Here is a 22480-nt window from a genome sequence, read left to right as displayed (position 1 = left end):
GAGTGTAAACTAAATAAGAACAGATGAAGAAAGTAGAGGCTTGAATCTTTTCTTGTATTGCAGCTCTTGGTTTCTCTCTCTTAGCTTTCTTCTTTTTTTTCAGCCTTTTATAGTCCAAGGTGCAAAGGATATTTCTGTTGAGAGAATATGACCGTTGGAGGGCATTTCTGGAACTTCCAGAACCTGCTGTGGCTGAACCTTGGTAGGTAGGCTTGTCAGAATAGTACACTGCTCTTGTACTTCTTGATAGAGACATTTGCCTTTAACCAATGACATCTGATCAGAGTTATGCTTCGTGTTGGAACTTGTGAAGCTTGGTGATCAGAGTCAGAGGGATGCTTGGATCCTCTAACCTTCGTAACTTCTGCTTCTGGACCTTCAGAGCTTCTGGACCTTCAGAGCCTCTGGTCCCTCAGAGCTTCTGGTCTTCAGATCTTCTGATCCTCAGATCTTCTGATCCTCTGATCTTCTGAACCTCTGATCCTCAGATCCTCTGATCCTCAGATCCTCAGATCCTCAGATCTTCAGATCCTCTGATCTTCAGATCCTCTTATCTTCAGATCTTCTGATCTTCAGATCCTCTGATCCTCAGATCCTCTGATCTTCAGAACTTCTGACGAATATATCTTCTGGTGTCAGAATCAGAACCTGTTTGTCAAAACACTCAAGACAAACATTAGAGTATCATAGTTGTTCATCCACAAATAAATACTTGTTATCATCAAAACATAGAGTTGTACCACATGACCAAATCTTGATCTTACAGTGTAAACTTATATAAAAAGGCACACACTCCACCAACTTTCTTCGCAAAATGGAAAGATTGGAAAAAGAATAATTATATCTTCACACCTCAAAAATGAGGTGTGGAGAGGTGGAGGAAGAGAGAGAGAGAGAAAGAAAGGAGAGAGAAAGTAAAGATATGATAGCTGATTTGATTGATAGAGAAAAGAGAAATAAATAGAAATGAAGGTGGAAAAGTTGGAAAAAATGTGCAGGGTCCAAGAAACTTGCCTCATTCTCTATCATCTCTTGGGCAACCAAACAAGGGTCCCAAGCTCTATCCACAACTTCTTTCTTCACAAACTCTCTTCCTTATTTTATCTATGACAAATAATGTGTTACTTTGACTTCCCTCCACCCTCACTCTTCCCACACCCACAATGAGAGCATTGATATTGACAATTAATTTGATTTTTCAATACGTTAATTGATTGACATTTAATAATATGATCCACATAATTTCTCTAGTCAATAGCAATCCATGGCCTAAATTCTTACTATTTCCTTTGTTGTTACGTTTTAGTCATCTATCACCTTAAATACATTAATGTTATGAATTTATTCCTACTTATTGTCTGATTTGATGAAAATCACAACCTGCAACTTCATGCTATGATAAAAGGGCACAGTGGCAGCAAATCCTTTATCCAATATCCAAAATCACATTCTTTTGTTTCATTGCTTTCTGCGTCTCGAGTGCACGAATCAGATCGTAGAGCAAAACCGGGACTTTAGATTTAGTGAGTAGGTGAGTATCTCTTTTCTTCTCAAATAATTTAGTAGAAGGAAGTAGATTACAGTCAGATTCCACCTTTTAGCTTAGTGCTTAGTGACTCAAAAAAAAAGACATCCACTTTCTTGCTTCTTCCTTTATTCTTAAGACCCTCATTTTATGTTTTCTGCTAAAAATATATTTGGTTGATGATTGCTTCAGTTTCCAGAAGAACAGAATGGAAGATCAGTTTCCCAAAGGAATGCGTGTTCTTGCCGTCGATGATGACCCTACTTGCCTCTTCGTTTTGGAAACCCTGCTCCGAAGATGTCAATATCACGGTCCGTTTCTTCTTCTTCTTCTTAACTTTTTCTGTTCAGAATGATACTTATCTTATGTATGGCTTGGGATTGCAGTAACTACGACAAGTCAAGCAAAAACAGCATTGACGCTGTTGAGAGAAAACAAAGGCCAGTTTGACCTGGTAATCAGTGATGTGCACATGCCAGACATGGATGGATTTAAGCTTCTTGAACTTGTTGGACTTGAAATGGACCTTCCTGTCATAAGTAAGCAGATATGTTTTATATAATCTTCAAAACTTTAGATTTTTACCATTTCTTAATCATGGCCCTCATTGGTTGATTATGGGTATAGACGTATAGTTATTGATCAATATAGATTCAGGGGAAATTCAGATTTTTTTCAATAATCAGTTTTCTTACTATGCTCGTGTATTTTTACTCAAGTATATTATATTTACTGCTAGCATGTTTGGTTCAATGGCGAAATGTTCTAAGAGACAATTCTGATTAGAAGCTATGAGTCTTAGCTTTTGAGTAAACGTGCCTTCGATTATATACAAATCATGAAACCAAACATGCTGTTAATAATGTTCTTAGTCCTACCAAAGAATTTGTTCAAGTTTCAAAATTGATTTTTTATAAGCATGAAGCTGTGACTTGCGAATAAACTCATTTAGGAAAGCTTTATTTTAAATTGTGATGTATATTGAATGATTGTTTGGCAAACCTTTGATGGTATAAAATGTTTGATTTCAGTGCTTTCTGCAAATGGGGATACAAAGTTGGTGATGAAGGGGATTTCTCACGGGGCCTGCGATTATCTGCTGAAGCCTGTGAGAATGGAGGAGCTAAAGAACATTTGGCAGCATGTGATCAGGAGGAAGAAGTTTGATCCAAAGGAGAAGACCAAAACCAGCAACCTTGATAAACCAGCTTCTGATAGTGGAAAGTTGACTAAAAAGAGGAAGGATCAAGATGAAGGTGCAGATGAGGAGCAAGAGAATGATCATGACGCTGAGGATCCATCAAACCCGAAGAAGCCTCGGGTTGTTTGGTCTGTGGAGCTGCACGGCAAGTTCGTTGCTGCTGTTAATCAGCTAGGCATTGACAGTATGTTCTTTCCTCTGCCTACAACATACAAAACAATTGTTAATAGTTTTTATCAATTTCTCCAAGACCTTAATCAAATTCTTTCTCATTTTATATCATCAAAATATATTTGAATATCCTAGAGGTCAGAATTATCAATCTGATTTCAGAATAATTTATAATATAGACAAGTGCCACTTTGAATAAATATCATGTCAAAATTATGACTCAAAATTTGTGTCTTATTGTGAAGTTCTTCATTACTGAATGGGTGTGGACCTCATGATGTTATTGTTTTGCTGGCAGAGGCTGTGCCTAAAAAGGTTCTTGATTTGATGAATGTTGAAAAGCTTACAAGGGAGAATGTGGCCAGCCATTTACAGGCACTGTTTCTTGCTCTCTTGACTTTTAGTTTAATATAACCTAAAACTTTTATTTCCCTGAATGTTTCTGGTTTATGAATTGGCTGCAGAAATATAGGCTTTATCTGAAAAGAATTAGCTCACTTAGCTGCATGGCAAGCCAACAGACTAGTATGATGGCGGCCTTAGGGAGTATTGATCGATCCTATTTGAAAATGGGCTCTATGAGTGGGGTTGGACATTTGCAACCAGTAAATGGTCTTGGACAGTTTCATAATAATGCTTTCAAATCCTTTTCACCTAGTGGAATAATTAGTAGATTGAACACTGCAGCTGGTCTGGATGTGCATGGATTTCAAACTTCCGGAGTACTTCAGTTGGGTCAATCACAATATCTAAACAATTTCAAAGATGATCAGCTTAATATCCAGCCAGCCACAGTTCCTGTTAATCCTAATCGTGTTCGAGGAATGTCAGTGACTATGGGGCTTGATCAATTGCAAGATAATATGGGTGTCATTCCTGTTCAAAACATGACCACTGATTTTGATAGGAGAACAACTACTTCACCCATTTCAAATAAACTCCCAGATCAAAGAGCAAGAATAACCACTTCTGTCTCTCACACACCACTTTTGGGTAGCTTAAACAATGCCTTGATGTTGGAAACTCACCCTCAAGATAAACCAGGTGGTATAGGATATGAAAATTCATCCTCTGCAGGAGCCTTCCAACATTCAGAAATTGCTTTCTCTTTGCTGGATAAAGGTAGATATACTGATAATTGGTCAAGCGACGTGAAGTCATCTGCGATCATGACAAATTCTTACCCTCCAAGTGAGTGTTTTAGACAAACAGCTACACCTCCTTCTATCGATAACATGGCTTCTTTACCCTTGCAAGGAGTGAATTTTACAAATAAGCCTGGGCAGACAAACAGTAACGTTCCATTTCAAGGGTGGGATGACCACAATCAGAATGCTACTTACTATTCAAATGTTATTGATGGATCAATAAGCTCTCCGACTACAGTTAATGAAGCTGTTGTTCCAGCAGGCCATACTCCTACTAACTCAACCATGCCCAAAACCTTGGACTACAATTTTTGTGATCCCTTGCAAATGAAGCGTGATGGCTTCGTGGAGTTAACTGAAGACACCCCGTTGAAGCAACATCAGGGGAATATCATGAACCAGCAGAAGCCTCAAGAAAGTTGCTTCTCTAATAATTTTGGTTCACTGGAAGACTTGGTCTATTCAATGATGGCACAGGTAATAATATTTCTGTTATATAAAGAGGGTTTTCCCAAAGGTTTCTGTATGACTTCTTTTTTAACATATTTACTACAATCAGTCTTCAGATGCTTGATGACTTTAAACCATTTGAAGTTCTGATTCAAGTACCTGGTGTTGTATCTGGTTCAAAACTTTCACTTAGGTACCATAACAGCATATTTAGATCTTTTGAATCAGGTTGATGCCACCTCAACCTTAATTTTCACGGATCTCGCACACTTTTTATTTATTTATATATTATTATGTCGCACTTGTTGTATGCCAATCTCCTTTGATTAGTAAAAGTACAATCAGTAGCCTGATGGAGAGTGTTACTCATTCACTACATGTTGTTGTCATGCAGGAGCAACATAAGATGAAACTATTGGATGCGGACCTCATTTGTGATAATTACTGTGGTGGGATATCAATGTTACAGCAAGTTTGGGACAATATATCAGCATCATGCTATCCTCGCTGATGAACTTTGTAGCATGATAAGTCTTCTACTAGTTTTCTGCAGGCTTTATCTTTTCCAGTTTTCTTTTTCCTGGGTGGTATCTAGATTTCTTCCTTTGAAGTGTTTGGTTTAGAGTTTTGTTGGAATTAGTTTGGTAGAATTGAGTTTGAAAAGTAGACCAAATCATTTTAATGTGGGCATTGATTTCATGTATGTTTGATTTTTTGTTGAATTTAATGTCGATCCACATTTGAGCCAAGGTGACAAAATCTTGTTTCTCAGTTGATGTGATGGGATGTATTTTTCTGTTTGCATCAACATAAAAAAGGCAGGAAATAATGTGGAAACTACAAAACTCAAACAAGGTGTTCACTTTATTTTCTCTTTTTATTTTTATTCTCTTTCTCTTCCTATTTCTCTCATTTTTCTATCACACTCTTCCCATCTGTCTTCTATTTTTATCAATCACATATATTTTCGAAACCTTTTTGACACTTTCGAAGGGCTAAAATACAGAAAATGGGGGAAGTTCTGATTGTTTCAGAATATGAACGTTGTTCCATATTTGAAGCCCCTCCAAAATGTCTAAGAAGTTTCTTAAGAAAGAGTACTTTCATTGTTTCATCAGTTCCTTGACGGGAATTAGATTTCCCACCCCCTGTTTTAGAATTTCCACCCCATTTAAAAGTGGGGAAAAACCAATATTGCCCCTCCGTGTTTTAGTCCGAATGTATAACATTCGGACTCCTCCGAATGTTCAAATGTCGGACTCAGTTAATAATAGAACAAAACTATCAATTCAGATTCACATTTGTAACGGGACAGAACATCAACTCTCGAAGGTCTCAAGAGAAGCGACCCAGAGGCACCCAAATCGACCCACACATCACGACCAAAAGCGACCAAGAATCATCTGTGTTTCAAAACCGACCACACTGAGGTAATTTGTTGGAATCCACGACCAAGAATCATTTGTATTTTGAATCATGTGTATTTTGATGAGTTGGTGTTGTGAATTCAAATTTAGGGTTTCAAATTTAGGTATTTCAGATTAGGTTAGGTTTCGAATCCCTTTTTATGAGTTGATTTGGTGAAATTTCATTCCTATTGTGATTTCTGGAGTATTTGGGGTTCTGAGGTGCGAATTTGGGGATATTCGTACTCCGAATCTTGAAGATTCGGAATGGTTCAGGACTTCAAGATTCGGACTGGTTCAGGACTTCAAGATTCGGACTTGAGAGATTCAGTATTGTCTCTCCTATTGCTTCTGTTATTGTTTTTCATGATAAGATGAATGAGGTGAAGATAATTTCCATGCTTTTGGCTATCTTAGGGTAGTGGTTAAGGACATAACCAACTTGAGATTTCACATTTGAATTTCATAACATTATTTGAATGAGTAAAATACACTCACCCCCCTCAAGGTTTGCAAGAATGACACTCCACCCCATTTTTTATAAAGGCAAAATTTAATGACGAAAATGTTTTCGTCACTAATAAAAAATAATTACTAATTAGTTAAAATTTAAATAAATTAAATGCATATACACTATCATACATCAATTTATGAAAATAATTTTACTGAATTAAATTTAAAAAAACCATCAACTCTGTCTGTTAAGTCCACGTCTCATTTATCTCCAAATCATATTTCTCACCACAAACGGTCACCACCAAACCTTTGCTCCCTTTAACACGACGACAACCATCCCAGAATGTGAAACCCCATGGCACCACCATGCCTCAAAGTTTTGTTGCGACCTGAACCCCAGAACGTGAATCGCACATCCCCAAAGCCACTTGTTCAACTACTTGTTGTGAACTTCACCCCTTTAAGTTGTGAGCGAACGCTTTGTTGGTTTAAGATGTTGTTGGATTTTGTTAAAAACGGTGCTCCACCGCATCGTTGGGTTCTAATAACCTCCGATCCACTTCATATTTCTTAATTTTGTTTCTCTATTTTCTTCACTCATTTGTGTTGCTTTTTGGGTCTACAATCCAATTTTAAAAATTGGAGGTATAAATAGATTATTTTGATTAAAATTGAATTATTACCAAATATGAAAACACAAGCATGTTTCACTATGTTCGAGATATGGTTTGTCAACCAGTCATGTGTGCTATTGCAGAATTTGCATTGTGAATTTACGGAGGAAGAACGCGATTGAGAGAATGAGGAGGACTGTGATGTTTTCATTTTTATATTTATTGGATTATATTGAAAATATTTTTTGAAATTATTGATTAACAATTTAAATAATAACTAATTATTAATGAAGAATATTTTTCGTCACTAAATTTGCCTCTATATAAAATGGGGTGGGGTGTAGATTTTAGATAAGAATGGGGTGGAGTGTTATTCTAACAAAACTTGAGGGGGGTGAGTGTACTTTACTCTATTTGAATTGTATTGAAATTTCATAACATTAGTTTACTGTGTATACTTGTGGATTGCTTCAACTAGTTAGTTACTCATTACATAGCTATTAATCTGTTTTCCTTATTTTTTCTGATAGATTATGGCGAGGACAAAGCAAACTAAGAGGGTATCGTCTGAAGAGTTGGCCGATCGTCGTGCCTATCTCCACGCTTCTCATAGGCAAGGTGATCATGATACAGATGTGTCGACTTCTCGGAAGGGGGCTAGGAAGGGGGCTCCGAAGGCGACCACTGAGGTTCCTGCCCCTGCCACTGAGGTTCCTGCCCCTGCTACTGAGGTTCCTGCTACTGAGGTTCCTGCTCTCTCGACGCCTGAGGTTACTGCTACTGAGGTTTCTCCTCAGTCGACGCCTGAGGTTACTGCCCACGATACTGTTGAGCCTTCTACCTCTTCACTTGATATTGATGCAGTTGAGGAGCCGGAGTCAGAGTCGGGGTCTGAGTCGGGGTCGGAGTCGGGGTCTGAGTCTGAGATTGAGGGTGAGGATGTAGAGGTAGAGGATCCGAATATGCCGCCGCTCCAGAGAGATCCACCGTTTCCTGGTGGGCCGGTTGAGTTGTCACTTCTGCAGCATTACCCGGATCACATAGCGCCGTGGACGTGGCATACCCTACTAGGCACCACTGACCCTCGTTATTTTGAGCGAGGTGATTTGAGGCTTGCCACTGCTGGTACGAAGCTCGGGCTGATGACGTGTAAGGGGGACAATTACACGGAGGTCCGCTTGATTGTGGAGAGGAGCGGACTGTATCCACTGGTCAGGTGCAGCTATGTAGAGACGGACCCAGGGCTTATATCGGCCCTTGTGGAGAGGTGGCACGAGGAGACTAGTAGTTTCCACATGCCATTCGGGGAGATGACTGTCACCCTTGACGACGTCTCCGCTCTTCTTCACATCCCGGTTGGTGGGAGATTCTACACTCCAGGAGTGGCCTCGAGATATGATGTGGCAGAGACCTGCGCTTTGCTGTTAGGGGGGGATGCAGATTTGTACATGGCTGAGTTTGATAGGCTTAGGGGTCCGACTATGAGGTTCAGCTTCTTGCGAGACCTTTACCCGAAAGCTGTTGCAGGTTTGTTTCATTCATTATCTGAACTTTTTCCAACTATTATTTATATTTACTTAATCATAATTGGTATTACATTGTAATGTAGAGGGGCGGTACGAGCATGCAGCCAGGATGTACCTGATGCATCTTGTTGGCGCGACATTGTTCGCCGACAAGAGTGGGGGGCACTCATTCTCCGCCCGTTGGATCGGCATGCTACAGGATCTTGAGCGGGTGTCGGAGTTCGCGTGGGGCGCCATGGCCCTTGCCACGTTGTACGACCAGCTGGGACAGTCTTCTCGCAGCGGGGTCAAACAGATGGGCGGTTACACTTCCCTGTTGATGGCCTGGGTCTTTGAGCACTTTCCAGACAGGCTCGTTCGCCGGTATGCGAACCCGGCTTACACAGAGGACCAGCCCAGAGCTCGTAGGTGGACAAAGTCACGGTCGGGGCATGCTAGGCTTGACGAGAGGCGAGTATTACTTGATGAGTTGACGGCCGACGACGTCACTTGGACTCCATATGAGGCCCACAGGGAATGGCGACAGCGGGATGAGAGGGCTTTGTTCTCAGGCTACATTCGGTGTCCCTATCCCCCTGCTGTGCGACCTCATCTTCCGGAGCGGGTCATGCGACAGTTTGGGTATATACAGACGATCCCGCGCCACCCTAGTGAGATGGATAGATCTCCCGCAGCTGAGGCTGTTGATGCGGCATTCGCAGATTATGTGCAGTACTTGTTCCCTGAGGGCGACCCTGCTATAGAGGAGGGACAGGCTGTGGGCGGTTACATGGATTGGTACGCTAGAGTGTCTCATTGTTTCATCATACCGGATGAGAGGAGGATTGATCTCAGTGCCGTGGTAAATTTTAAATTTTATTTCTATTTTCTTTATGCACTTGTGGTTTTCTGTATGTGATTTACTAACAACGTTTTTTTTATTATTTACTTTCAGGCTGCTTTGCATAGGGCTTTAGAAGTCCTTGAGTTGTCACTTGAGGTGGATGATGCTTTGCTGCCAGGCACACAGGCCCGCGCTTTAACGGAGAGAGCACTTCGCATCCTCCAGGACTTGGCTGGGACACAGGGCATTGCTTACACTGCTGGGAAAGGAGGTCTGGGAGCAGGTGGCCGAGCAGGTGGCCGAGCCGGTGGCCGAGCAGGTGGCCGGGAGGGCGGCAGGGCAGCAGGTGGCCGGGAGGGTGGCAGGGCAGGAGCCAGGGGAGGCCGTAGGGGTAGGGGAGGTCGTCGGGGTAGGGGACAGTAGGGGACATTAGTTGTATGAGCATTTTGTTGACATTACTATTACGATATTAGGGGACTATGTATTTTGCACTACTATTTCGGATTAGTATGAGTTTTATGTTCACTTTAACGTATGTTTTTTTTTTTATTTTTCACTTTTACCCTAAACCCTAATAATTTGTGAGCTTTATCTTCACTTTAACATTTTTTTTTCTTTTTCACTTTTATAATCAACCCTAATAATTTTTAAAATCTATTACTTTTATAATCAACCCTAATAATCAACCCTTGTAATGGAAGCCAAAACCTGGCACTCAACAACACAAACCCTTGTAATGAAGTTTAATCTTCAAGATATAATCCGAAACTTCAACCTTCAGATCAGTATGAAACTTCATCATTCGGATTAGTATGAAACTTCAACTTCCGGACACCTCTGACAGATTCTACCACCTTTTTCAGCACCATTACTCCATAGCTTCACCTACCTCACCACCATTATGGCCTCCATAAACTCCTCAACCACCAAACCACCCCCCATTACATTTCACTTCTGATCACCCTCACTCCCTCACTTCCTCTTTTCTTACTACCCCTCAGGCCTCAACCCCCCACCACCATCATTGCACCACCACCAACAACCTTCATCAACCAGCACCACCTTGGTATGTATCATTGCATCCATTATAATTTGCCAATAATATACGTTTGTTTATATTTTCTACTATTTAAATTTCTCTTCATTTTTTGCCACCACCATCACTTCAACTTTTCTGCCTCGACATAAATCCGAATGTTCAAGTCTCGGATTAGTACGGAAGTTATAGTCTCGGATTAGTACGAGAGTTATAGTCTCGGATTAGTACGAAAGTTACAGTATCGGATTAGTACGAATGTTCATTATACGGATTGTTAACCAGTGGCAGATTGGTTTATGCAGGCAGTATGACGAGCACATTTTTCTATGATGATGAAATGCTGCTTCTAAAACAAGATAATGATGTCAGTGAAGGAATGTTGCTTCAACAACAAGATAATGTTCAGCCTATAAGTGTGGATACCACTCATTTATGGTCGACCGATCAGGTATTCATTGCGTATACCATAATGCCTACACAACCAACTCTGACCACCATCAATTACAATCTCAACCACCATCACTGCCTACACAACCAACACTGACCACCATTAATCTTCACCACCAACCCCATTACTCATTCATCCTACACCATAAATACCTTTACTTCCTATATTAGTCCCCTATGCACCAAAGGCATCCTACACCATTACATTACTTCCCTTCTTCCCTTGTTGCAGGAAATAACCAAAAGAAATGGAACAAGATCCACCATCAACCTTCATCCGCCCTTGCAAACGCCAAGACAACCTTGCCTCCAGCTCTCGTCCTCTCATTCCCGGCCCAGCTGGCGCCGTCCAGGCCGCCATGATTCACCGCAGATCCACCGACGACAAACCAAACATTTCAACCCAACAATTCGTTAGGCAAGTCCTCCAAGACGGCCACGACACCGATCCCGATTTCCAATCCAATGCTTGGCTTTCAGCCCTGCAATTAAACAGATCTGCCACTCCTCTGGGCGCAATCACTCACCATCATGAAAGAGTAGATCACGTCATCGGTGTTATCAAATCCTGCAATCCCAATGGGTTTGGAGATGCAACAGTTACACTCAAGGTATTTCCTTATTCCTCCTTATATTTCAGTGAAATGTTATATTCATGTTTCTCTCATGACATCTGAGATTGAGATTCAGGACCCTACGGGCACTGTTGGCGCTAGTATCCATCACAAGGTCTTCACTGAAAGCGTATTTGCGAAAGACATAACTGTTGGATCTGTTCTGCTTCTCCAAAAGGTTAATCTATAGGCAACTTTAACATTTTAAGCTTCTTTGGACAACTTGGACATCACATCGTTTCTTCACTTTACTTTCAGGTCGCTGTGTTCTCTCCTAGAAAGTCTAATTGTTATCTGAATATAACCTTGTCCAATGTAGTCAAGGTATGATAATCTTCTTCCACATCTAAAATAAAGCATTTGAATCTTTTCCACATCTACAACAAAGCATTTGAATCTGTTTTCATTATACATGTATTTCCAAAGGACAGTGCACCTCCACCTGGAAGCTTCACAAACATAACAGAAGATTAATATTAGTTCTTTACTAATTCTATATTAAGGACTATTTGTGTAACTTTTGAAATGCTGAACTTAGATTATGTATTGTTATTTTGCTTTACTTTTCCAATGCTTAACTTGGATTATGTATTGTAATTTTGTTTAAATTGGATTATGTAACTTTTCAATTTTAAAGTCATGTTATATTTGCTGCAATTGGACTATAGTCATGTTATTTTAACTGTAACTAAAGAATCCGAACTTTTAACTCTCGGACTAGTCCAGAACATCAACCTCTGGATTGGTATGGAGGTTTAAGTCCCGGAGGGTATTCCCGACATTTTTTTAAAAAGGCTAGGGTGTCAATTCTAAACCGGGGGTGGGAAATCTAATTCCCTTCCCTGACTCATGTTGTATAGCTGGTAATAAAGAGGTGTATGTTGTTGAGTGGCAATGTGGGACTGTGGGACTCATATATGAACGGATATCTCCTGCTCTGTTCCGCAGTTATACTTGGATTCATTCAAATTTGTGTATATCCCATGATCAGAAGAAACCAGTAGCCATTACGATATGAATGCATTATCTGGTAATCTTTAAACTTACTATAATTCCCATATTATGACAAAACAACACCTTTACCAAACTAAATCATCCAAGGGAGAAAGCATTATCATTCGCGTTCAAGGATTAATGGTCTGCACATCACTCAATATTACTGATGATAAGCAAGGGAAGCACCTAATGAAAAATAGAAGCAATGGCATAAATAAAGGTTAGTCATTACTCATTAGTAAACAAGAAGCTAATTAAGCCGCATAAATCGTTGTTAATGTGTGCAACATTGGTCAGCAGAAAAAGTGAATCTTCAGTTTAATTTGTGAAAGCTTAGAAACAGAAATCAAGTTAAATGTAAATTAAGGCAGGGTATCACACATCATGCAACACAATTAAGGCAGGTATCTTCACTTCTTGCTGCATATTCCTACAAGCTAGGTCACTGAATTCACAAAGCATTTTCCATGTATCTGGTGCTTTGAGAATTTACTGTGCACAAGCTTCCTAGCATATTCCTTACTTTATGCACTCTTATCAAACTTGTTTTGTAACCGATGTGGGACTCTCAAGTTGAGCTTTAAGAATCACATCGATGTCATCAGTGATAGGTTTAAACATATTGGATGTAAGTGGATCTTTTAAGACAAATAAGGATTCTAAAGGAAATGTGAAACGCTTTAAAGCAAGATTACTAGCTAAAGATATTGAACAAAAAATATATTATCGATTGCAACATTAAAAATGACTCTGTTAGAATGATAATGGCTATTGTAGTTCATTATGATTTGGAATTTTATCAAATGAAGGTAAATAGGACTTTCTAGATTGTGATCTCTATGAAGAAGTCTACATGCAACAATCTGAAGAATATGTAGAGAATGGAAATGAGCCCTTAGTATGCAAATTAAATTCATATATAGATTACAATACACTATAAACTGAATTTATAAAGAAAAGTGGGATCTTGGCTTTTGTAACAAGTGATAAAAAAGAAAAAAGAAAAAAAGTTAAGGGTCCGTTTGTTTTACAATTGGATAAAATTAAATTTGATAAAAATAAGTTTGATAGACGGAGTTTAAAATATCGAGTCCGCTAATGGGGAAAAGTAATAAAGCAAGAAAAAACATGGGTGATTAGGCCTTTTTCGTTCTGTAATTTACTAGTATCCGTAATAATGTGAAAAAAGAAAAAAATAAAGTTAAGATTGATGAATGATGTTTTATATGTTCTTTTTGTTTTAACTAAATTGAGAAGGTATGTTTTGATCAAATGTTTGATATTTTGATCATATGTTTGATAATTAAAATTTGATTTTAGAGGATAATTTGTCAAAAAAGATAATTAATAAAATATAACATACATCTCATCCAAATTGTTAGAAAACTGAAGTGTTTTATTCCAAATTGCAAATATTTTGCATGATTTACACTTACACTTTTAAAACTTCCAGTAACAAGTTAATCTATTTTTCGAAAAAATTGTAGCTTAAAATCTTGCCCAAAATTTCAAACTAGTTCCTTCTTTCAAAATATTTGAAACTGAGAATCTTAGATTTTTGGCTTAAATGCATTTGGTGCCCCTGATGTATCGCTAATGTGCAAAAGGCAACCCGGCTCTTTTTTTGTCGACGTTTGTACCCCCCTTGTTTTGAGAAAGTACAATGAATGCCCTTCCGTCAGGTTGACGTTAAAATCCTAACGGAGGGGCTGACGTGGATTTTATTTTTACTTTTTCCTTTATTTCCTTTACTGCCACGTGGATTTTATCAACTAAAAACAAAAACAAAAAAAAAAGGAAAAAGGATGGATTGCACGTGCTAATCATGTTTCGAATTGGGAATAGGGTTCCTTAAATCCATCCCCAAATTGAAACCTAGGTTCCATCGAAGAACAAGAACAAAATGAGTGGTTGTGAACCCCGATTTGGAAACCTTGTGCGTTCCAGGTTCCAGAACTCGCGAAAGAGAGAGAGAGGTTTAGGCGAGTGAGGAATCGCGAAGAACAACCAGAGGCATCCATGGCAAGTAATTTTTCAACAGGGAGCTCCGTCTCCAGTGGGTATGGTCGAAGGAGGAACGTACTGTGCAAGTGTGGTCTTGTTGCTTCGGTTGTGACTACTTGGACGAATGAAAATGGTAACATTGGGAGGCGTTTCTTTGGATGTGGAAGGTTTAAGGTAATCTGCCTAATTTTTAGCATTCTATGTTGAAGGTTGATTGTTAAAATTATTCTGTTGTGGCTGAAATTTTCTGGGCATTTTCATCTTTGTCAGGAACAGAACAAGAGGCAATGTGATTTCTTTCAGTGGTATGATGAGATGGAGGGCAACCCGCGTGACAAGAAGTTAGTTGCAGGCTTGTTGCGTAGAGTTGAGGGGATGAAGAAGAATGAAGCAATGTTGATCAAGTGGTGCGTGTTGGGATGGTCAGTAGCTGTGTTTCTGTTGGTTGTTTGTGTAATTCTGATGATGAAATTGATGAAGTAGAAGTAGGAGTATGGAATCATGTATTAGAAGTAGGAGTATGAGAAGGAATGTTGAAGTAGAAGTGGGAGATGGGTTAGGGTGAAATGAAATTCAGTGTTTTTAATTGTAGCCTTAATTGTACTGTTTCTGCAAGTATTTTGAAAAGAAATGAAATATGGCAGTTTGTCAAGTTATTTTGCATTGTTGTTTGTTTCATATCCACACAAGCATAAAACTTGTGTGACATGTAATTGCACATAAGGCTATCATTAACAAAGGGATGTCAAATGTCATTCATAATCAGAGGCTATGTCATACCAGACAAGAGATGGATATTACCATTTAATTCAATGTAATGTCATAAATAAACAAGGCCCATAAACAAATGAGATTAAATAAAAGCAAGTCTAAAGGCATTACACCACCACAATACACCATGAGCATTCATAAACTAAGTTCCAAAACTTGCTCAAAAAACAACAATATCAAAAAGTAGGCCTACAGTCAATACAACCCAAAAAAATACAACAATCTCAATAGACCATAGATCAACTTGTGCTCTCTTGAGTGCCAACATCAACTCTTGCTCTCTTATTTCCTCGTGTGGATGCTCCAGAAGGAGGTAGTGAAGCTGTTATGGTGATTCCTTGAGAAGGTTGCTGAGAAGCTGGCTGAGAAGCTTGCTGAGAACCTTGTTGAGAAGCTGGTTGTGGAGCATCCTAAGAAGTAGTTTGAGGAGCCTTCCTCTTTCTCTTTGCTGCAGGCTTATACTGTGGTCTCTGAGGTGCTTTTCCAGCCCTTGCAGCAGAAACATTTGCACTCCTTGTTCCTGGGATTGTTCCACTTCCAGTAGCCCCTCCTGGGTGGACTTTCTTTGCATTTTTCTGTAAATGTGAATTATGTAGACAAAGTATCATAAAAACCTTGAGCAAAACTTGATCATTAGTGAACCACAAAATATAAGACCTAAAAATAAAGTTTGAATTGAACCTTGTTTCCTCCATTTTCTATTTCCCTGTCAGCACCAGTTTTCCCTCCACAAGTCCTGACATTGTGACCCCATTTTCCACATCTGCTACACTTGACTTTTGATTGATTTCTTGCTAACTTATAAGGATTTCTTGGTTCATCATTCTTCTCGTTCCTTTGTTTCTTTGGCCTGCCAGGTGCCCTTCTTACATAGGGTGGACTCAATGGTGGAAGATTGCTCTCTGTCCATAGATTTGGACCATTGTTTGGTAAAATGACGTATGAATAAGTGGAAAGAAATGTATCCCTCCTGCAAATTGCAAACACTCAGATTAATAACCCCCATAATTTAATTCATTATACCTAAGCTATTAAAATCACAGTGAAAGTTTAGAAAGAATCCTTACTTGTAGTAGTTGTGAACATAGTCTTCAGGGTTACACCGGTTATACCAAATACAAGCAATAGCATGACAACATGGGATACTTGTCAAATCCCATCTTCTGCAAGCACAATGGTTGTCCTTAAACTCCACATAATACTTTTTAAAAGGTCCATTGTAAACCTCAAAAGATGAGTCAACTGTCTTCCCACACCAATGAACTAACCAATTTTCTGCCTCTTTCTTGTTTGCCTCAAACTTCTGTTGAATCATAGGAGCTATGTTTCCCCTATATATGTTCATTAGCTGTCTTTGCTTAATAATCATGCAGCTTATGTAGTGCTTCAAGCCTTCAACCAGTGAAATGATTGGTTTGTCTCTGTGTTTCAGAATTGCCATGTTGAAAGCCTCACACATGTTGTTCACTTGAAGGTCGCACAGGGAATTTGTGCTGAAATGAGCCCTTGACCACTGCTTTGGATGTATCTCACATAGGTCCTTCCAGGCTTCTTCATTCATCTCTTTCAGTTTTTTCATTGCCCTATCAAATTGAGGCACAATGCATGCTCTTGCAGCAGCCCACAGAGCTCATTTCATCTCTTGTCCTGGATATTTCTTCCTCCAATTGCCATAAACATGCTTCACACAGACCTTATGCTCCACATCACCTTGCAATGACTGTAAGGTGGGTACCAAACCCTGAAATTTGATAACAAATGAAAGACAATTAGTGGTATAATTCATGAAGAAATTTAACAGTAACTATAGGTAGATGAGCACACAATTAGTGGGAACCATACCTTTTGTTGATCTGAAATAAATGCCCATTTGTTTTGCTCTACCAAATTGAGGTCTTCCAACAATAAAACCACAAACCATTCCCAAGAGTCCCTTGTTTCAGCTTCAACTATGGTAAATGCAATGGGGAACATCTGGTTGTTCCCATCCTTTCCAACAGCTGTAAGAAGCTGCCCACCATACACTCCTTTCAAAAAGCACCCATCCAGTCCAATAAGTGGCCTACAATACCTTATAAATGCAATTCTACAAGCAGCAAAACAGACATACATTCTCTCAAAAACAAGCCCATTAACTCCAAGGGAGCTCTTGATGATCACTGTGCTGTTTGGATTTCTTCTAAGAAGCTCATCAGCATAGCTCCTAAGATGTTTGTACTGATCCTTTTCTGCACCATCAATCATCTTCCTAGCTACAGATCTAATTCTTGAGGCCTGAAACCTGTTAAGAACCACTTCCCACCTAATTTGTGCCTCAGCAATAACAGACTCGCACTTCAGATTTGGGTTATGTCTTATAGTAGGCAGCAATTTCCTAGCAAGGAAATGTGGCCTGGCATGGCGATTCTTTGCACTCCTACAGCATGTGTGCTCATCTACCAGAGATACCAACTGTCAAAAATTATTCTGCTCATACTTTGATAATTGCAGTAGAAAGTACATTCACCCTCGCATTTGACTACCACTCTCTTACTGTCACTCTTCTCAATTATAACATTCTTCCTCCTCTGGAGTGCATACTCTCTAATGGCAGTCTTAAACAGCGTTGATGTATTGAATTTCTGGAAAAATGACATAGTCAGTAGAAATGAGCACACATGCCAGAAATAGAAATAGAAATCAGTAGAAATAGAAATAGAAATGCTAGAACAAAGAGCTAGATCCACAAGTAATATTAGTAATCCATGAATAGAAAGCAGTCTCATAATATTAGTAATGCATACTCTCATAATATTAGTAATCCAGAAATAGAAATACCTGCCCAACTTCAAATTTCACTTCTGCACCATTTGGAGGGAGCTTGAATCTTGGGAACTTCCTTGGTTGGTGGCAAATTTCATCATCTGTGTCTGGTGGACTTTCTAGATCATTAGTAGATCCATCTTCATTGTCAAAATCATCAAAGCAGGTTGGATTATGGCTTAATTGCACTTTTCATCCCTATTCTATACCTCTTGTGCAATTTTGATCCCCTTTGTTTAAAGCGAGCAATTTTAGTACACCAAAGATCAGGGTGTGACAATTAGGTCCTTCCGTTAGTCTCCGTTTAATTGCAAACAGAATATTCTTATTTAGATTCCTTTTTACTAACTAAAATAATAAAAAATAAAACAAATTATTTAAAAAATGAAAGATTATGAGATTATCCCTAAAATTACTCTCATCTTCACCCTATCATCACGTTCAAAAAAAAATTCTTCACCCTATCATCTTCATTATCCATCTTCCATCATCTTAACCCAAAAATTAAGAAAATCAAAACCCACAAAACCCATAAATTTTTAACGCATATAATATTCATCTCCCATTTCATCTCAATCCTCTAACAACCAACAAAATCCAGAAATATTTTAACTCTCTTCATCTTCATTCTCCCCCTTCATCCTCAACCATCCCTCTTCATCCAAAAAAAAAAAATTCAACGCTTTTAACAACACCTCAGCACATTCACAACCAGATTCAAAATCCTTTTCTTCACCCTTTCCTTCTCCTCCTCATCTCCAATCACCCTCAACCACCCCATATTCCAGAAATAACAATCGCACGCGCCAACATGACTCCTTCCTCTGGCCCCAGTCACTCCACACATGCGCTCCACCCTCTGCCCTCGTCCTCTCCTCCTTCCTCCCTCCAACCTCAAAACCCTCCTCCCTCAAAACAACAATGGTTCACAGTGTAGATCTAGTGAGTTTCAAGGTGTAGATCTAGGAAATGTGATGGCAGATCTGGGTTTGTTAAATCTGAATCGATGAGGTGATGGGTTTTTTTGAAGGAGAAGAAGAATACGAGCCATCCACAACCACCGCACGACGAGCTCTTCCGCGCCGGCCACCGCTTCTTTCTTTGACGGGGACGATGAAGCTCCAAAGAGAGACACATAGACAATGCGAGGAACATAAACATGTGTGAGGGAAGGAAAATAAAACGAAGAGACAAAGGTCAGGAACATAATCATTAAACAATACGGGAGATTCAGAGAGCTTAGAGAGAGGGACAAGTTGTTGCTTAGGTGAGAAGGAGATTTAGGTGAGAGAGGGAAGAAGATGAAGAAAATGGAGAAGATGAAGATTCAGAGATTTTTTTTCTCTGAAGATTCAGAGATTAAGTGAGATTAGATATTTTTTAATTTTAGGGTTATATTTATCTAGTTTAATTAAGTGTTTATATCCTATTTAATTAACCTTAAATGAAATGATTATGAAATAAGCTAAGCAAATATTGATAAAAAAAATCTATTTAATGAAGTGGCAGCCTAGTGGCAAATTTAGTCTGATCCACATCACTCATGAGCTCCACATAGACTAACTCTGTTAGCAATTTGACGGAAGGACTCAATTGTCACATTCTGATATTTGGTGTACCAAAATTGCTCGTTTTAAATAAAGGGGATCAAAATTGCACAAGAGGTATAGATCAGGGATGAAAAGTGCAATTAAGCCTTGAATTATTGACAGCATCATCATCCTCTTCTTCTGAAGTATCATCTGGATTTCTTTCATCTTCTGGAACTTCTAAAGCTGTCCTCCAATCCCAACTCTCATCAAAATCACTGTCATCAAAACTAAACTCATTATCATCCCCTTATTTGTTTCCATCTTCATTTGTTACCTTCTTTTTACCTTTCTTCTTCTTGTTGTCCTTCTTTTTGTCCTTCTTTTTCACCTTTTTTTTCTCCTTCTTTTTCTCCTTTTTTTTCTTCTGAGATTCTAGTTCTCCCTCAACATGAGATTGTAGTTCTCCCTCAACCTGAACTTCAACAATATCATTAACTCCTTCACCATTACCTTGTCCCTCATTCAATGCCTCATTATTACCATGTACAACTCCCAGACCAGTCTCCTTAACCCCCTCACCATTACCCTGTCCAGAAATTTCCTTCTCTTTAATTCCCTCAACAGTAACCTCAGCAGCATTTAATGCATCAGTACCCTGTGGCTCATTCACAGCTTCACTTCCCTTACCCCCCTCAACATCAACAGGTGTAAAATCAATTAAAGGAACTTCTTCAATAATCTCTGGCTCCTCCTCTACTATATGCACAACATAGAAGTTAATTACCTCATGACCCCTCACATCATTGAGAAACACATGGACATCTGAATCATCTTTGAAAGGCTTACAACCTATGTCAAGTCCTAGGGCAGGATGTCTATACCACACATTAAAATGCACATAGCCAATGTTTTTGACAATTTTGCCTAGATCAATTGAGTTAATCTCATCTATATCCCAGTTTGGTAGAGTAAGACAAACCCCATTTATATAATCTACCCTAGGTTCACACACAAATTTCCCACCAAGCCATACATGCACTGTTGCTAAATCTCGACTAATGGGCCTGCAATGAAAACAACATGCAATGGCAATAAACAAATGTGCATCAACATTTTAAAACACACTTTATCAACAGCACTGTCGCAGAACAAAAGGACAAACAAAAGATGTTCAAAAATTGGAGAAGAATCTTGAAAAATAGTACCTAAACCGATAATGGTTAGGATACTTCTCCCCCCACCAGTATGTAGGGTTATCTCCTAACTTTTTGCATGTGCTCTCTTCAGGGACCACATTTTTTCCTTTATCATGTCTCGGGGACCCTCTTCCTCTCCCACCAAGACCACGCCCACGACCTCGACCTCGATTAGGAGACCCAACAACCATGTGAGAAGATTCGAAGAATAGGTTTGATGAACAAATGGGGCCTGGAACGCACAAGGTTTCCAAATCGGGGTTCACAGCCACTCCTTCTGTTCTTGTTCTTCGATGGAACCTAGGTTTCAATTTGGGGATGGATTTAAGGAACCCTATTCCCAATTCGAAACATGATTAGCACGTGCAATCCATCATTTTTCCTTTTTTTTTTGTTTTTAGTTGATAAAATCCACATGGCAGTAGAGGAAATAAAGGAAAAAACGTCGAAAAAAAAATAGTCGGGTTGTCTTTTGCACATTAGCATACATCAGGAGCACCAAATGCATTTAAGCCTAGATTTTTTTTACAATGTCAGGGTCTGCATCTTCCGAATTTGTTCTGAACTAACCAGAAATATATGTTAATTCGGCAGACAATGGCCCTAGAGAATGTAAAAAAAATTACTTGCAAAGGTAAATCTATCAGACAGTCCTCGTCTCAGAATTTATAGTTGGTAATAAAGGGCTGTACGTTGTTGAATGGCAATGTGGGACTCATATATCAACGGATAGCTCCTGCTCTTCTCTACGGTTATACTTGGCTTCATTTTCATTCAAATTTGTGTATCCCATGATTACCACGAATACATCAGCAGAAACTAAACATATTCATTATCTGGTAATGCAAATTACAAACTGCAAAATGAAAGAATATTGAGTTAGTTCATTCTTTTTCCAATTCAGATTGTGAGTTAACACCAATTAACACACTATAGTAAGCAATTTCTAATTAGTTAGTGAATCACAGATCAGCTTTGTCATTCTTCTTGGAGTATTGTCTTGTTTTCAATCAATATCAAATATGGGACTCTCGAGCTGAGCTCCCTGCTACATTCCTTTCTTTGTGGGACTCACTAGGTGTGGATAAGATATTGTTCCTATATATCCTGTATGCAACATTGTTCAGCAGAAAAAGGGAATCTGCTGTTGAATAGTTGTGGAAGCATAGAAACAGAAAACTAAGTTGAATGTAAAATAAGGAAGGTATTATAAGTTTATAACACATCATGTAGCACAATTGAAGGCGACATTTGCATAAAATTGGTATTTGGAAAATTTATAGCACTTAGGAACGTGTGAATAAAATGCCAGTTTTCATGTATGTATGTGTGATGCTTGGTGAAATTGACTACGAAACAGAACTGAGAACCCACGGTGCACAAGTTGGTGGTACATCTCTCCCATGCTCCCTTCCTAGTATGTTCCATATTTTAAGCACCTTTATCAAACTTGTTTTGCTTTGTAACCAATGTGGGACTCTGAAACAGGTATACAATTTACATAGAAAAGAAGAAAACATCATCGTTTGATGATTAATGGTCTGCCCATTAACATTAGTGATGATAAGTACAGGAAGCACCTAAAGAAAAGAGTAGAAGCAATGTTAATCAATGGTTAATCATATATCAAGTGAAATTATCACGAGTTCAAGAGGTATGCTATCTGCACTTCTATTAAAATCATGCAACTATAATCATATATGATATAGATCCATGTTTCCCTTAAATAATTCATGATCCCCTTAAATCATTGCAAATA

The 22480-nt window shown here is 39.0% G+C and overlaps 4 protein-coding genes across 5 annotated transcripts; all 4 read left to right on the top strand.

Moving 5' to 3' along the window:
* The first annotated feature begins 1255 nt into the window (after window positions 1–1255).
* On the top strand, window positions 1256–5244 carry LOC130726842 (two-component response regulator ARR10-like). Of its 2 annotated transcripts, XM_057578163.1 has the most exons (7): window positions 1256–1531; window positions 1718–1836; window positions 1912–2064; window positions 2557–2910; window positions 3196–3272; window positions 3362–4522; window positions 4890–5244. In XM_057578163.1, exons 2-7 carry the CDS (start codon window positions 1734–1736, stop codon window positions 5004–5006), a joined length of 1965 nt encoding a protein of 654 aa, XP_057434146.1. In that variant the 5' UTR covers window positions 1256–1531; window positions 1718–1733; the 3' UTR covers window positions 5007–5244. The 2 variants fall into 2 exon arrangements, with proteins under 2 accessions (XP_057434146.1, XP_057434155.1); XM_057578172.1 differs by lacking the exon at window positions 1256–1531 and having other exon boundaries at window positions 1642–1836.
* A 259-nt stretch (window positions 5245–5503) lies between these two features.
* On the top strand, window positions 5504–10070 carry LOC130726835 (protein MAIN-LIKE 1-like). The gene is made up of 4 exons (XM_057578155.1): window positions 5504–5925; window positions 7502–8498; window positions 8581–9338; window positions 9432–10070. Exons 2-4 carry the CDS (start codon window positions 7505–7507, stop codon window positions 9741–9743), a joined length of 2064 nt encoding a protein of 687 aa, XP_057434138.1. The 5' UTR covers window positions 5504–5925; window positions 7502–7504; the 3' UTR covers window positions 9744–10070.
* A 576-nt stretch (window positions 10071–10646) lies between these two features.
* LOC130732162 (uncharacterized) lies at window positions 10647–11818 on the top strand. The gene is made up of 3 exons (XM_057584268.1): window positions 10647–11417; window positions 11497–11598; window positions 11679–11818. Exons 1-3 carry the CDS (start codon window positions 11055–11057, stop codon window positions 11748–11750), a joined length of 537 nt encoding a protein of 178 aa, XP_057440251.1. The 5' UTR covers window positions 10647–11054; the 3' UTR covers window positions 11751–11818.
* Window positions 11819–14435: 2617 nt separating this feature from the next.
* Window positions 14436–14903, top strand: LOC130709767 (uncharacterized). The gene is made up of 2 exons (XM_057558971.1): window positions 14436–14594; window positions 14691–14903. Exons 1-2 carry the CDS (start codon window positions 14436–14438, stop codon window positions 14901–14903), a joined length of 372 nt encoding a protein of 123 aa, XP_057414954.1.
* The last annotated feature ends 7577 nt before the right edge of the window (window positions 14904–22480 follow it).

The sequence above is a fragment of the Lotus japonicus genome, chromosome 1, assembly GCF_012489685.1.
Source record: "Lotus japonicus ecotype B-129 chromosome 1, LjGifu_v1.2".
Lineage (NCBI taxonomy): Eukaryota > Viridiplantae > Streptophyta > Magnoliopsida > Fabales > Fabaceae > Lotus > Lotus japonicus.
Note: the sequence above shows the minus strand (reverse complement) of the source record. Positions and strands in the feature narration are given on the sequence as shown.